The sequence below is a fragment of the Diadema antillarum genome, unplaced genomic scaffold (genome assembly GCF_040938485.1).
Source record: "Diadema antillarum isolate AM-2024a unplaced genomic scaffold, OU_Dant_1.0 scf00000028, whole genome shotgun sequence".
NCBI classification, from domain to species: domain Eukaryota; kingdom Metazoa; phylum Echinodermata; class Echinoidea; order Diadematoida; family Diadematidae; genus Diadema; species Diadema antillarum.
Window position 1 is genome coordinate 3361550 of NW_027270917.1, and position 16216 is coordinate 3377765.

The 16216-nt window shown below is 37.1% G+C and overlaps 1 protein-coding gene across 1 annotated transcript in view; it reads right to left on the minus strand.

The window, feature by feature from the left end:
• Positions 1-16216, minus strand: part of LOC139737166 (uncharacterized) — a 132637-nt gene that overhangs the window by 28441 nt on the left and 87980 nt on the right. Inside the window, exon 3 of the mRNA XM_071647846.1 lies at positions 15188-15501. Within this exon, the coding sequence (XP_071503947.1) occupies positions 15188-15217 (30 nt within the window). The 5' untranslated portion in view covers positions 15218-15501. The remainder of the gene's footprint in view (positions 1-15187; positions 15502-16216) is intronic.

Sequence of the window (16216 nt, forward strand, 5' to 3'; positions counted from 1 at the left end):
CACACTCATATTTAAATTATCATTTGTTAAATGATAATGAACAAATCCAGATCTGTTCAAACTAATAAATGCGTTTGCTTCTTTTTCTGAACACCGATTAAGTATAGGTTAACATGCGTTACTCAACTATTTTAACGCTACTGTCACTCGGCGGGATCGGGGCGATGATTTTATTATTTCGGCTTTAATCATCCAAACTCATATTTGCTCAAAACCAGCAAAAGAACTGGAAGTCGGAACTAAAATTGGAAAGGATATAATGATGAGTTGCACACGCATTCCAATTGTCCATTTTTGGTCAAATTTTATTGTCGCTACATGAAAAGTTTTTGAATGCGTTATCTATTTTTTTCTCGTTGCGCTGTGGTCTGACCTCATATCACGCACGCGTTTCTCGCGAAAAAGAAAACCGAATGATTATGTTTAATAATTAGTAGGAACATCGGAAGGTGTTCCTGTGTCTTATCGCGTGATTAAGAAGAAAACATGGAAGGAACGGTTCTCTGCAAAACGGGAAAAGACGTGGATAGCGAGATTTCGGTTTCCAATGTTTCATTTGTCGCGTGTTTGAAAGCGGCAATTTGGTCAAGAAATGGAACCTCGTTATATCCGATCAAATTGCTTATGTTTTTCTTTATCATGATTTATCGAAATTGTCCTCGTTATAACCGGAATCTCGTTATAACCGATTCGTTCTGCCATTACACGCAAAGGAAAACGGGACCGACGCGATCACCTCGTTATAAGCGGTTCCTCGTTATAAGGGCAAGTCCAAGATAACATGCGCGTTACGTATGGGACATTCAGAGACTTTTATGACCTGAAAAATAGTGTTAATGGCCTTTGATCATATTGAACTTTATCATGGTGATGGATATCTAGGAGAAGTATAATCATGTAAAAAATTGAGAAAAATGACCTTGACAATTATATTCTAGAAGAGAAAATATGTGCCGTTACGTATGGGACCAGAAAAATTTTGTTTTTTTGAACATTTTTTTCAACCTCAAAACTCTCTGAAAGTATTTCATTCTACAACTTGTAACTCACTGTGATGAAAGTCACAACACTCAAGATTATCACAGGTAATTTTCATGTCATTAGGCAAAAAGCTCTAATTACAGGTTCTAATTAAAGACAGACATGACGTGTTACGTATGGGACAGTTACGTATGGGACACTTTGTCCCCCATTCATTTAGTGTGTGGAGAACCATGTTTATGGGTATTTTGCATAATTATTGAAGTAAAATCAGTTGAAACTACTCAAATACTGATCCAGATTGTCAAGGAAACAATATTCCCCAAATATTCACCATCATAGTCATATTCAATCATATTTTCATATTTTTATGACCAATCTGAGTATGCATGCCCTTTGTCCCCCATTCGTTTAGTGTGTGGAGAACCATGTTTATGGGTATTTTGCAAAATAATTCTGCAAAATACCCATAAACAAATTTTTGCATAATTATTGAGGTGGAATCAGTTGAAATTACTCAAATACTGATCCAGATTGTCAAGGGAACAATATCCCCCAAATATCTACCATCATAATCATATTCAATCATATTCTATATTTTTCATGACTAACCTGAGTATGTATGCCCTATTTTTTTATCAGGATAGTTACTACTAAAAAATTGAATAGTTTAAAGTGTTTACTTCCATTGAAGAAGGGCAGTTTGCCATTTAGTTTCAATAAAAAACAACTTGACACAAGAAATATTAATTTCAATAGATAAGCAATACCTGCTGCGTGGAATTCCAGTAATCGAGTAGATGTATGATGTCTGTCTAGCAGTCAGGTCATTGATTTGATTCACACCTCAGTATGTATGTACCCATTAATTTTGTTGTGGCTGCTATTGAAAACTGAATAAGGACAATTTGTGTATCACTTGCAATTTAAAAAAAATCATTTTACTTTATTTTTTTTTTTTGATATCACAACCGTTTCAATTTGGATCTCCATCAAATTAACTTTGAATTCCTATAGTCTTACAATTGTATGCTCTTTAGTAATTCATATTATTGGTTTCCAGTCATCTCATAAAATGTTGAAAACTGAATCCCCATTTCTACAAAAACTATACCATCCCTTTAATGCTGATTTTCATTGTGTATTTTGCCATCTTCCCCTCCCCCTTTCTGAAAATTGTTCAGTCAAGTTCATGTATTGTTTCAAGTGTCTATAACTCAAAAAGTAGCTACAAAGTTGGGATGCTTTCTTCAGGATGATTGACCATTTGTGTACAGAGAGACCTTCCCAGCTAGCTACATGCATTCACATGCAATATATATGAGGATGTCCCATACGTAACCCATTTGTCCCATACGTAACATTATTTCAATGCCTTATAAAAAAAATTTCTTTTACTGTTTTTTCTTTTTTCTATGGTATTTAATTTCTCTAAACAATAAATTAGAACTTTCCAAAAGGGCATTCAAATAACCTTTAGCAATTTCAGAAAAAACCTAAAAAAATGACCTCATTTTGTTACATATGGGACATCTCATGATAGGACACGAGCTAATTTGCATAATCATTTGCATAATCCCTAAATTTTCATACCAAGTTAAACTATTTGATGAACTTCTTATGTCCACATATTAATCAAATATCATTTGCTTTCCTTTGGATAAATATGAATTTTTATAAATGTCCCATACGTAACGCTGTGTTTTACATTTATGCAAACGAAGCCCTTGAAATTTGCATAAATTTACGTAATATAATTTTTTCCTCCATGGAAATCAAAACTTCAACTCATAAGCTTCAAAATGATACCAAATATGTCAATATTGAGCAAAGATGAAATTTTGCCTTCTGAGGGGACCTTATCTTGGACTTGCCCATAACCGAACTCGTTATAACGGGGTTTCCCTGTAGGAGAGAAGACCAGCCAGCCAGCATAGCATGCGTTCTGGAGCTGGAAAAAAAAATCGTGGAGTGATGGAGAGAACCGATCTCAAGCGCACGTGTGCACAGCTAACGGCTTTAAATAGTGAATATAATAGTATTCAACTGGTTCGTATTCTGTCTTTCAGTAAAAAGGAAATCAGGTGGTTGTTTCACAGGGTTGACAATTGGCAGTACTGTCTGCGGCATTTTAAATTCTTGAGCGAATACAGCTGTAAGTTTTCATATGAGAAAAGATCTCACTCAGTAAGTTTGTGTTGTGTTGAAAGGCAAAAATAATGCTATGCATTTCGAGAGATAATGGTTGGATTCGAATAGGTTCAACAAGTGATGCATAAATGTGTATATTTTATGTTTAAATTCCATACCATTGATATGACTGAATGAATACAGTCACAGTGTAGTTAAATTGGTATACTTGTCATGCATAAACAGCAATATACGCAGATTTGGTATTAAATTGTGCATCACTCAAATGATAAGTGGTTTATATCACACATATAAACACATATTACTTTCATTTTGACAATCCTCGAAAAAATAGTAAGATATCAAATAGTAAGGACCTCCCTCATCGCCTTGCTCAAAAAACCCGGACGAGAAACTACTTTCTTTTTTTACTTGGCCTAACATGTTCTTCAGGCATGAGCTCTACATCTTTTTTTTTTTTTTTTTCCTGCTTTAATCAAGGCCCTTTATAGTTTAGATTATCTATTTGGGTTTGTCAATACAATGCAAGTGTTGGTGACTGAGCAAAACTGTCCTACTTTTTATTTTCCCCTTCGGACTGTATTGCCGTCTTTTTTTTTTTTTCCTGTCTTCAAAAAAACTCAAAGAAATCCATCAGTTCCTTAAAATCATGTTGGCATCTCATTCTGCATTGAACATTCACTCTGCAGTTATCATTTGCCAATATGCTGAAGCAGGCATGTATTGCGCATCAATATAGCCATTGGACACTATAGGTAATGTAGGCTGTGTTTAAATCAACAAACCATGCACACAGTATACCCGGAGCAACGGAAGATTTCAGGAATACATATTTTATTCGGTGTTTACATTGTGAGGTGTAATTAAATGTGTACACTCCTGTTTAATGTGTATGATGGGTGTTTCATTACATAGTCATACATATCACATTACACTCTGTATCACATTTCTGTAAAACCAGCAACAAAAGAATTATCTTAGGGTGTATACATAGAGTCAGTTTCAAAACAATATTTTGATAGACGGCTGTGTAATAGCTTTTGTTTTGTTGTTTTTAAAAAGGCTTTGAGCTTAGATCTGGTGAGAACCCATACAATATAACAATTACTTTCAGGATCAAATTCAATGGTTGAAAGTACAATCATCATACTTGCTATATATTTTATAAATATTTGCACTCTGCACGTACGTTAATACATACAGTTGGCTTCTTTTGTTTGTTTGGGTTTTTTTTTCTCTCTCTCCCTCTTTTTTGAGGGGAGGGCAGAATTACTCATCTATTGTATGTGATCCATGCAGTACATAATCCTAAAAAAAAGATAATAATAATTTGATTGAATTCTGCACCTGTTCTCAAGCACTGAGCTCAGAATTGCAATACAGCAGAAGCTAAATGTGTTTTACTTGCAGTTAAAGGAACTGTTTACCTTTGGGAAGAGTGATTTAAAAAATGTTCAAGATATCACATTTGATGCATATAGGGCTTTTTACACTTGTAAAATTTTGCTTAGCCCCGGACCAACGGTGGGGCTAAGGGGGGGCCTTAGCCCCACCGTTGGTACGGGACTATCCTTAGCCCACTTTCTGTTTACACTCGTTTTTGCCAAAGTGGGCTAGCCCCACCGATAGTACGGTACTATCTGGCCCTGCAAAATAGCAGGGGTTAGCACCGCAATTGCGGTGCTAGCACCGCAATTGCGGTGCCAAGCAAGTGAGTGTAAACAGAACGAAAAAATAATCCTGGGCTAAGCGACGGAGACGAAGTCCGACCCTCACTGACCAATCAGAAACGAGGTAATCAAGTGCTGCCGGTGCGTGCGTGTACGTGTACAGTACACAGCGTAATTATGAATATTCATGTGGTTTGGAAAGTCCGGGGCTAAGAAATACGAGTGTAAAAAGGTCAGTTTTCTCCTTAGCCCCGGACAAGAGATAGTACGGGACTAATTGGCGAGTGTAAAAAGCTGAAAAAATTGGTACGGGACTAACGATAGTCCTGGGTCAGAGAAAGTCCGGGGTTAAGAAACACTAGTGTAAAAAGCCCTTATGTGTACTGTAGGTCTGTTGTATCACAAAACACCCTACCATATAAAATTTTTGCAATAAAGCCTAAAATACACTAAGGATATATCAGTATTTTTCTTATTAAACCACAACTGTTGATGGTTTAGTCTGAAAACAATTTTATTATATTACTATTGTTCACATTTTGTGTATTTAACAATACTTTGATTATATACGGATTCAAATTTTTACAGTGGTTGATTCTATCTCAAACTCACATTTTAGAACTGTTATAAAACACTACTGCTGGGTCTTTGTTTCATCTGCAAATGGTAAAATATGCCTTTAAACATCAGCTTTGTCTAGAAACTATTCAAATTACAAATGTGTAGGATCTATCTAATACTTTGAAGAACAAATTCCTGTCATGAATGCAACCATTCTCACTTCTACAGTCTTCTACTGTTACACACAAAAGTGTCATTTGCATCGGAAATCTGCTCGTATGGAAGGAATTATCAGTGGCAACTGTGAGGGGGTTCAATGTACATTTTGCATTGAAAAAAAAAAAAAAAGAATCATGACAAAGCACAGACAGACACATTTTGCATTAATTCAAAATCCCCCTCTCATATTCCCTCTCCGTGCTGACTGTGTACCCCGTAGTCGAGCAGGATATTTGAGCAAGATATATCCGAGCAAGACATGATGAGTATCAGTTTTGGCAATGACGTGACAAGACATGGGTAATAGATACCCAATGCAAACTTGTGCAGGCAGTCTCTTCTAAACAGTTTCGTGTGCCATATCATTCTACTTGATACAATGTGAAAGGATGGAACAGCTCCATTGAAAGTGGTCTTTAAAGCAGCTCTAGAGTAAAAACCGGACTACACCCAGTTAAAAATAACCCTCGTTGTATAACCCACTACTTAGCAATTTTTCTTTCACTTTAAGTCGTAAACTGGGAATTATCTTCACTTTTTGGCACAAGTCGTCAAAACCTCAGCAAAATGAGTCATCTCACGAGTTTGAGCAACATCCTGACTCTTAGGCCTATATTTTGTACTGTTATACATTCAGTACAGATCAGCTTTCATACATGTGCATGCTGTATAAAGCCAGTTCGTAATTGGCTCATGTACACATTGGTACCAATGACCTTTCTTTTAAAAATTCTCAGTTGGTTAGGCACTTTACCATTTTCAAAGCAGCATGATACATAAGCTTGCCCAATGCAACAATTTATGGAATGCCTGTTCAAAAAAAAAGAAGAAGAAAAGAATGAACTTGCATTCAGACCAGGTGGCCAGAATGGTCCATCAGTTGACATTTTAGCAGGCATCCATTTCATTGTTTTGTATTGAATGCAATAATAACCTTTTTCTTTTGACATTGCCAAATACCAGGCTTGCTGTAAGGTACAGTAGATGTGCTGGAAAGTACCATTTACAGTTGTATAAGGATTACATAAATCATCATCACACCACATATGCTTATCTCAGCAAATTAATAACCCATCATATGCCTGTTGACCAGTACAAAAGGGTAACAGTGCATTTACAATAGCCTCAGTATCAATTCCCGCCAACATCTTGCGAAAATGTTTGTGACCTCCTTATTCATGAAAATATCTGTACCAGTACGTGAAAATAACAGCTTATAACTGGTATAGAACACATGCAAAAAGCACACTGCCTACAGTACATGTACAGTCGTACATCAATACTTACCCCATTAAAGTGTCTTTTTGAATTAAATACTGATAATGATTATACAAAAAACAACTTTATTTAATAGCAGCAGCATTAAATACTCCCTCATGATAGTGATGATTATAATGCCACAATAGTAACCATGTGAAATGGACATGATACCATTATGTAAAGTAACAAACACTACTATGATTACCACAGTGCACATTTACTTCTACTTCTGCAGTACTAGTACATGTAGTACTATATTGTACTAATGTACTGAAAACACTAATCTTAATTAATGACTAACATAATAGAATTCATAATATTCATAACAGCACCCTCATGGAATATAATTATTGCCATCTCTCGACAGTTGCATACTTGAAATTTACCATAATTTCAGTTGGTACACATTTGTTTTTTGTTGTAGTCAATTTTTTGGGGGTGTTATTTAAAATTAAAGGGTGTGTACAATTCTGGTTGAGGTGAGGATTTAGCTTTTTACGTTTTGCGAGATATTCAGAAACCACTCTATGAGATGTCAATGAGCATGCAATTCTAAGGGGTATCAAAATTTTTTTTGAGGAAAATCGGTTTTGAAATGGCTGAGATATCCAAAAACAAGGTGAAACAAAGAGATCCTTATAAAAGGCATGGCCTGTCGCCTTTTATCATTATCACTTTTTTGGATATCTCAGCAATTTGAAAACCAATTTTCATCAAATAGACGCTGAATCCTTCTTGAAATTACATGCTCTTTCATACTTCATAAGAAGTTTCTCATTATCTCACTCAGGAATGTTCAAAACATGAATCCCCACCTCAACCACTACTGTACAGTCCCTTTTAAAATAAAAAATTTTCTCAGAGGCAGTAGGCCTATAGCTTGTCCTGTGGCAAATATGGCATTTGACTGATAAAAAAACAACAATATCTTGTGTGCTACAGTAACCACACGAGAGTGCAACAGTATGTACATTTTACGAGATAGGATTAAAAAAAAAAATCAATTCAAACTCTCTTAGTGAGTATCTGTACTGTTCTAAGGTACAAATTAATGCCAGCTCCAGATGATATTTAGCAGGGAACGAGGAGAGTTCATGATGAAAATGCTGCTACACCTTTAACATTGCCAAATTCTCTCTCAAGACTCGCGTGATCGGTTTTCAAGCTTCTGTCAAGCAAGGCAATCAGAAAATCAAATCTCATACGAGCATGTACATACAGAAGAGGAGGCTCCCATACTAGACATATGGCTACCACATGTATGTTTTACTGCACCTTTTTTTTTTTCAATCCATGGGTACCATCAGAATTTGTATTCCACCCCTCTATCTGCCTAATTGCTGCTGCATGCGTGGGTGTTCCGCCCCCCTACTACTTTCTGAAATGTCAGCAGTGAGAGGATCAATATCTCCCTAACTGGCAAAAAGACTGCCAATTATGTTCACTGAGGTTCCCAAAGTACACACATGGATTAAAGGCAAGATTCACAGATCAGTGTGCCAGTGTGCAATTTGTCTTGTGAATGAAATCACTGATTTGAAGTTTAAAATTCAGCATATTTCTGCGCATACAATGTAATCAGTCAGGAAGGCCCAATCATGGAAGGACAAAAAACAACAATGCATATGTACAAAATTCCATAACACAGGGTTCGCCCGACAGGGACTTATATAACAGGAGCTCTGTTAGTCACAGGATTAAAACATCAGTGGCATAGAAGGGTAAACCAAATGGGATTTTAATTGACTATATGCCGGCATGAATCATTATTCCATTCCACCCTGGGGAGATGTGGTAACTGGTATAGCTGTGAAATGTCCACTGGCACACATAATGAGTACAGCACTGTAAAGAATGTAAAAGGAACTCAAGACAGTTCATGTACACAAAACAACTATAACACCAGTGGATATCTGCCATGTTTATACTTTATAATACACATCACAGAAGTGCATCAATATAGTTGCACACTGATTCTCAATCAATATCAACAATTTGAAACAAAATCCAAATCAAATATGACCTGCCTCCTCTTATTTTGATTTTACCACTAAATAGTGGAACTTGTATCATGTATTAAAGCTGGAAGTCAACATTTTTTGGGCTGAGAAATTCTGTCCATACAGTACCTGCGAGAAATATGAGAGTACAATACTTGAATATACCTAATCCATGGTTGATCAGTTTTTGCTTCCAAGGGTCCTAACATCAGATTTCAACATCAAAGGGGGTAGCTACTGTCCATACATGTACATGGCATACATTATTTTTATTTTCCCAAATTTCGTGGGCCAACCAATATCTGCAATAGCAACTCGGAAAAATATTGCCTCCCGTGCCAAGTGCATTGTACATGTATGTCGTCTCCATGAAGGAATCTTGTCAACTTTCTCCTTAAAACAGAGAAAATATTCTCCTTAAAACAGAGAAAATATTCTTTCTCATTCCACCAATGAATCACAAATTAAACTAAATGTACTTGCAAAATTGTCGCCTAGTCCAAATTCGCAAAGAAATTTATACATGTGATGGTGTGTACAATAACTACAGAAAATGAAGGTTGCATATCCGAGCACGTTATTAAATGCTTTTATGCAAAATGCACACATCTTATAATGAAATTCAGTATCTCTCCTGTACCTTACTCTCCCTACAATGTATCAGTAGTAAAGCGTAAACATCTGTAAAGAGCTATCAATACATTTTCTACAAATAAATAAACTAAAAACCCAGAACAAAACAAACATCCTGATAAAGCAATCGCTCCCCTCAAGGCAAAAGGGGGAGGTTACCAGGTAACATGAAGTACCGGTAAATTGGGCACTGATGGACATCAGGCCAGCTAATAGTGAAAGCAGTGACAGTAATTATCGCAAGCCTTTTTACCCAGTGTCTAATTAAGATTTTATTACAGTAATCACTCATTGCTTGTCAGTCGTGAGAACAACAAAGAACCCTACTGGCTACAATGTACAAATCATGTATTTACCATCTCTGAACTATGCAAACTGGACGTGCATCCGCTAATGGCGAGCACTAGAACCAACAAAAAGTTAATGTGAAGTGGCTATTAGAAAATGCCAATGACTTCACTGCATTGTTGTTTTAAACAGTGTCTAAACATGTAACAGAATTACTGAACTTGTATCTCCAACGCCAACAATATCCACTATTGTACAGTGTGTCATATGGCATCTACTGTAATAATAATTGTAATTTCTGAACTATCACATTCACGCTTCAACATTTGTAAGCTCCAAATATCCTGTTTTCCCTAGAACTGTAGAAGATGATTTTGTACATGCACAAATTTGTATTGTACAGTGGACTCCTGTTATAAAATTAAGTCCTCAGGACTGGCAGTTTTTTTCGTCAAATCGCAATTTTGTTACAACCGAACAAATAAACAATTCAAATGTATCGAGTGGATAATGTTGCGACCTGAATTTTTACTTTGTTTGCCGGAATTAACATGTACGTTACAACGGGAGTGAACTGTATATTTGTCACTTGACATACACTGTATGGGCGTTTGGGCAAGCTCCACATGGTACACTTTGTACTTACAACTCTTGTAACTAATGTGAAGTGCCCATTCACGTAACTGAGTAACATACTTGCTTGACAGAGAATATTAAGTCACCTCGGGCTGGATTTGTAACCACTAATACACTATGATTACAATGAAATAACTTCTGACATCATGTACAAAAGAATAGGTGTCAATGAAGCAAACTTTATCCTCTTGAACTACACCTGTTCTCCAACACTTTCTTCTTGCTGGTACATTGTATGTACACGGTGTGAACACAAATTTTTTTAAATCATAATTAGGCATTCCAGTTTAATTGCACTCTGAGCATGACAAATACATTGTCATACATGTACAGTAAGTAGATCATGCTAAACTGACCCCTGAACGGGAACAGTGTGAACAGGACATGCCATATTTTTCTTTTCCAACTGAATTATAGATCAATCTACCCAGTCATTATCTGACAGGTCATGTACACCTACAAGTACAGTGTTATCCACAGCATACACACAGGTCGGAATTGGGTAAGAACTGTTAAATACAAATTTATGTCGCTGCTATAATGAGTAAGGATAACAGCTACAGGATGTTTTCTTTATCATGACATAGTGTGAGACCATTTTTAAACCTTTTACACTGAACTTTTCAGTGAATGTAAAGCAGAAAATGTGCATGGGGTGAAAAACCTCTGTGATCATTTTTTCCTAAAACAATAACAAACATAAAACAAACTAAACAAACTGCATGCTAGAAGATCAACTTTGATGCCCAAGTGGATATAGGCCTAATACTACTGAAGGAGTATTACACAACATAAAAATACATGTGCAATGAATAAAATTCTGCTTATGTTTCCATGTCTACATGCTGCAATGTATTCTACATAAGTACACAACATTTATAAGACCTGAATGCACCGGTGAGTGATTGCATCCTACAACGACTACCACAGTGATGCAACCTATTGCATAGGCCTACATGTACACTGTACCATGCATGATCTTTGTACCTCACAATATCATTACAGCAAATACAATATTCTTTAGTCTCTGCAAGTCGGCAATGTCTGACACACAGCAGATACAATGGTTTCGAACAGACAGAAAGAACAAGATCTTCTGTAGAGCTGAAAAACATCTTAGTCATCAGGCAGGAACACAATACTTGACGCACGGCCAAGAAATCACTGGAAATCTCACAAACCTTCTCCTTCCTTCAGTATTTAATCTAGAGGAAGGAAGTTTAAAACCCTTCAGGACCATTAGTTTCTCAGGCCGGCCACCAAACTACCGAAAGACTTGCCGCAATTTTAGATTTGCAATACCTCCCTCGTGGAAGGCTGGGTGAAGAAATGGGCTGATTGTACACTTTTAAAATGACATTGATTTACACCATAGTAAAAACATGACTGCACACACACACACACACACAAACACACACACACACACATCATAGTGACAATACAAAAACCTACCATACAAAGTATTCCTTTTACAATCAGGTCAGAGCATCACTGGTTTGAGACTTGCTAACATCTGGAGCAAATGCCTTTTAAGTTCAGCTGACATTTCAATATAATACCTTTTTTCTACCAAAAATGTCATGCAATGTAAATTGTACCATGGCTGCATGGGAGAAACTCCTACTGTAGAAAGCTGCTTCATGACTCAGGAGCAAGTAAGCAGTTTGATACGTGCAAAGAATTCAAATAGTTGATGAAAACACATTTTCACTTTTCATATCGTTGTTGGTGGGTAATTCCATGAAGTTGGGGCAGTGTCCATGTAGCATCGTGATATTTGAAAAATACATTTCAGCATAACTCAATATTAATTATGCTATACATTTATTGTTTGTAGGCTTTACATTTGCATTGAGGCCACACATTTTCCTGGAAATTTTGTGCCATTCAGACTCAATTTTGATGAAGTTATTAAACAATATGTAACGGTGTCCTGTAGCATCGTGACGTGTCCATGTAGCATCGTGAAATTTTAAAATTTGGTCCTAAGAGACAAATTATGGCAATTAGCTTGACCAAAATTTGATGCAATATGCATATTTACTAGATTTAATAGTCAGATAGCTAAATATCCCAAATTTCCTGTACACAGTTTTAATTTTAAAAGAAAATTACAAAATGTATCACGATGCTATGCGGTGTCCTTTTTTGTTACATTTGGTGGACACCGTGTAGCATAGTGACACATTGTGTAATTTTCTTGTAAAAGTAAAACTGTGGAAAGGAGAGTTAAGATATTTAGCTATCTGACTAATCTTGTAATTATGCATATTATATCAAATTTTGGTCAAGCTTATTGCATTAATTTGTCTTTTAGGACCAGATTTTAACTATCACGATGCTACATGGACACGTCACGATGCTACAGGACACCGTTACTTTTTTTAAAAATAACTTCATCAAAATTGAGTCTGAATGAAACAAAATTTCCAGGAAAATGTATGGTCTCAATACAAATGTAAAGCCTATAAAGAATATATGTATAGCATAATTAGTGTTGAGTTATGCTAAAATGTAACACTTTGTGCCCCAACTTCATGGAATTACCCACGTACAAGTTTGGCATCTCACAAAATTACAGACATTTCTGAACATGTCGTCACACAAATCTTTTTACATCTCAGGTGTGGACTTACATCGTGGTGCACCACAGCATGTAAAAGTAAATTAGAAGAATATTCTGATTCGACATCCCTCAATCATTGTCATTTATAACCACTATCAACTGTGCCTTCACAGCTTTTGAAAGATATTCAAGCACTCACAAATGGGAAACTGAAAGTGTGCTTTCACTCATCACGGCTGAGGTACGGGCAATCTCAAATATTTCACATCTTTGTAAACCTACATTATCATGTACTGTCTTCTTGATTTTAAAGCTTTACAGCAAACTATGCAGACCTGCAAAATATCGCTGTTGACTTCCATTTATGTGACATTTTACGAGCAAACCTCCCTGTCACCGTAAAAAAATTAGCTACATGTGCACATAACATGTAGGCCTACATTGTACTATTGCATAGACCACATAACGCCACAAGTATACATTACAAAAAATGTGTATGTTGCAAATTGAGACCTGGGCCCTGTTTCATAAAGCTGTTCGTAAAGTTACGAACAACTTACGAGCGACTGGTGATCAGTTCTTGTGCTGAATTATTGAAATAAGTATTGATGTGCTGTATAAGTATAGCACATCAGAACTGATCACCAGTCCCTCGTAAGTTGTTCGTAACTTTACGAACAGCTTTATGAAACAGGGCCCAGTACAATTTTGCGAGGTCGAAAATGAGCTACACACACTGTAGGACCCTATACACCACATACAGGGTGTAGTTGTACAGTATGTCACAAGTTTGATATTTAGGAGATTGTGACCTGTAATTCAACTTTGCAAGAAGTTGAATTTGCAATCTGAAACCACAGTCGTGGAATAATAAGGAAGTAGGGCCTATCATCTCTTTTAAGGGAAAAAAAAAGCAATACCTGAGAGACCATAAACAAAATGCATTTGTGTTTTATACAGGAGGCAATATCTACAGTTTCCATGAGTTGCTAATTTTAGACAAATGAGTCAAATTTAATTGTATATTTTGTGAAAATACAAGACCATGCAATAACCATGCAGTATTCCCCTATGCCCTTTCCTTTCATATCACTTCACTGATCACAACTCAACCCCTCATGGAAATGAATTAAAATCATTAAATAATCTAGAGAATGCACAGCATTGGTTATGGGTCTCAGTTTTCATTTGAAAAAAAAAAAATCTATAGAGTGTGTTTGTTGGGGGGGGGGGGGGTACCATGAAGAAGCAAGGCCCTGAGTACATAAGAGCAACAATTCACAAACTCTACCATAGTGTAAAAATCTTATCAGGGTTATGAAAGATCTGCTAAAGGCAACTTTTATGGAGGGATCACAGAGGTCCTTGTGTAGCACAAGGTTCATTTCAGCAGAAAAATTACACTGGATGGTACACAAATCACACTGATTCACAGCCATCAATGCAGTTATAATGCATTATTCATAGACTGAAGTGGACATACTGAATGAACAGGAGATTTCAAGGTAACAGAAGACATACCATGCATAGCAGGTTTGAATGAAAAGCAAAACAAAACAAATAAACAAAGAATTCTAATGAATACTTGACTTCCTCTTTTTCATTCCGGTAAAACCCAGAAGTAGCCTTGCAAGAGGAGATTATTCTTTGATGAATAATTCTGCATTTTCAGCTGCAAATTAACAAAAATGTTCAACTCAAATAGGAGCAGAAGTAACATATTTCCAATTAACACATACACACACACACACACACGCACACACATACACACACACACACTCATGACACAGAGCAAGAGCACTGTTCAAACAGTGTATTTTAGTCATGAAATGATTCCACATCAAAGGAAAAACAACCAGCAAAATACAAAATGTGTCGGAACACAGGCGTACAAAAGCTGTTTCAGTTCGTTCAGCCATCGAAGGGGGGGGGGGGGCTTCAGTTTGTCTAACAATAGTTGATTCATGCACTGACATAGCTAAGTGCACTTGACTCATTGCATAACTGATTGAATCATCTTTTATTTTGGAAGCCCCCCTCCCCCCCCCCCCCCCCCCACCACCATGGCTGACATAGGTTATAGTATTCTAAAAGTGAACAGGTTTATACCTGGTTTAAACATATGGTGTTGACAAGAGGAATAATACAAGCCTGTGAAAAAGCATGTGGTAATACAGACATGGTACATAATGTACAATTGTACATCTCATCTTTCTACGCACCTTTTTATGAGGAGACGCTTTCTCCGCCATGCTGTCTTCCAATCCCGATGCTGCATTTAAATCCACGGTGTGGTAGCGAGTCAGTTTGAAGCCGGTACGATGCCTGGATGCTGAGGTGGTGACGCGGCTGCGCTCCCGTGCTGGGGCTTCAGCCTCGGCGGACAGGCCAATTCTGGACGGTCAAGTATTCACACTTTTAATCGAGAAATTCCTGGCTCACAGTCGTCGTTGTCGTCGCCGACGAATGGGGTAAAATCATGATAGGATCCACACGGCAGCTGGGCTACACGACTTCTGGTGGCGACACTGACACACTGTACAAAAAGAATCAGGAGACAGATAGAAAACAGACGAGCATGAGATGAGTGTACGCTTGGCACCAAATCAGGCAAGAGTTGTTATTGAATGACACATCATGATTCAAATAGAGGAATTACTCCCCCCCCCACCCCACCCCCCCCCCCCTCCTTGTGATAAGTTGTCATGAAGGAGACCTTTAACACACACATTGTGTTATGAGATGTTTTCCCAACATAAACTTGACAGCGCCAGAAAACCCCCGACAGCAGAGTCGTACACAAGGAGGCATCCCTACTTGGGAAAATAAGCTTTCTGTGAAGTATGGTGGATGTCCACCATGTTCTGAAAAAGCACAGAACAAACCATGACACTGTAGGCCTAAAGATAATCAGCTTTACCAATACATAAGGACAGATTTCTGTCCACATATGACACTTTGGGGGTGGGGGGCTACCAAAAACAATCTGTTGAGAATCTGACATGGTCATAACAAAACAAAACAAACAGATCCTGAAATTTGGAAAACACTCCCTCCTCCCCCCCCCCCCCCCCAAAGAATCATTTGCATGTGATTGCCAAGTAAATATGGGTTTGTGAACTACTGTAAAAGTGGATATTTTCACGTGAGTAACTTTTCACGCTCGGCCAGGTAAGATGAATTTCACTTGTTTATAATTCCACAGAATCAGGACATTAATTACTGGACCATATGGCAGTGAAGAAAAAAAA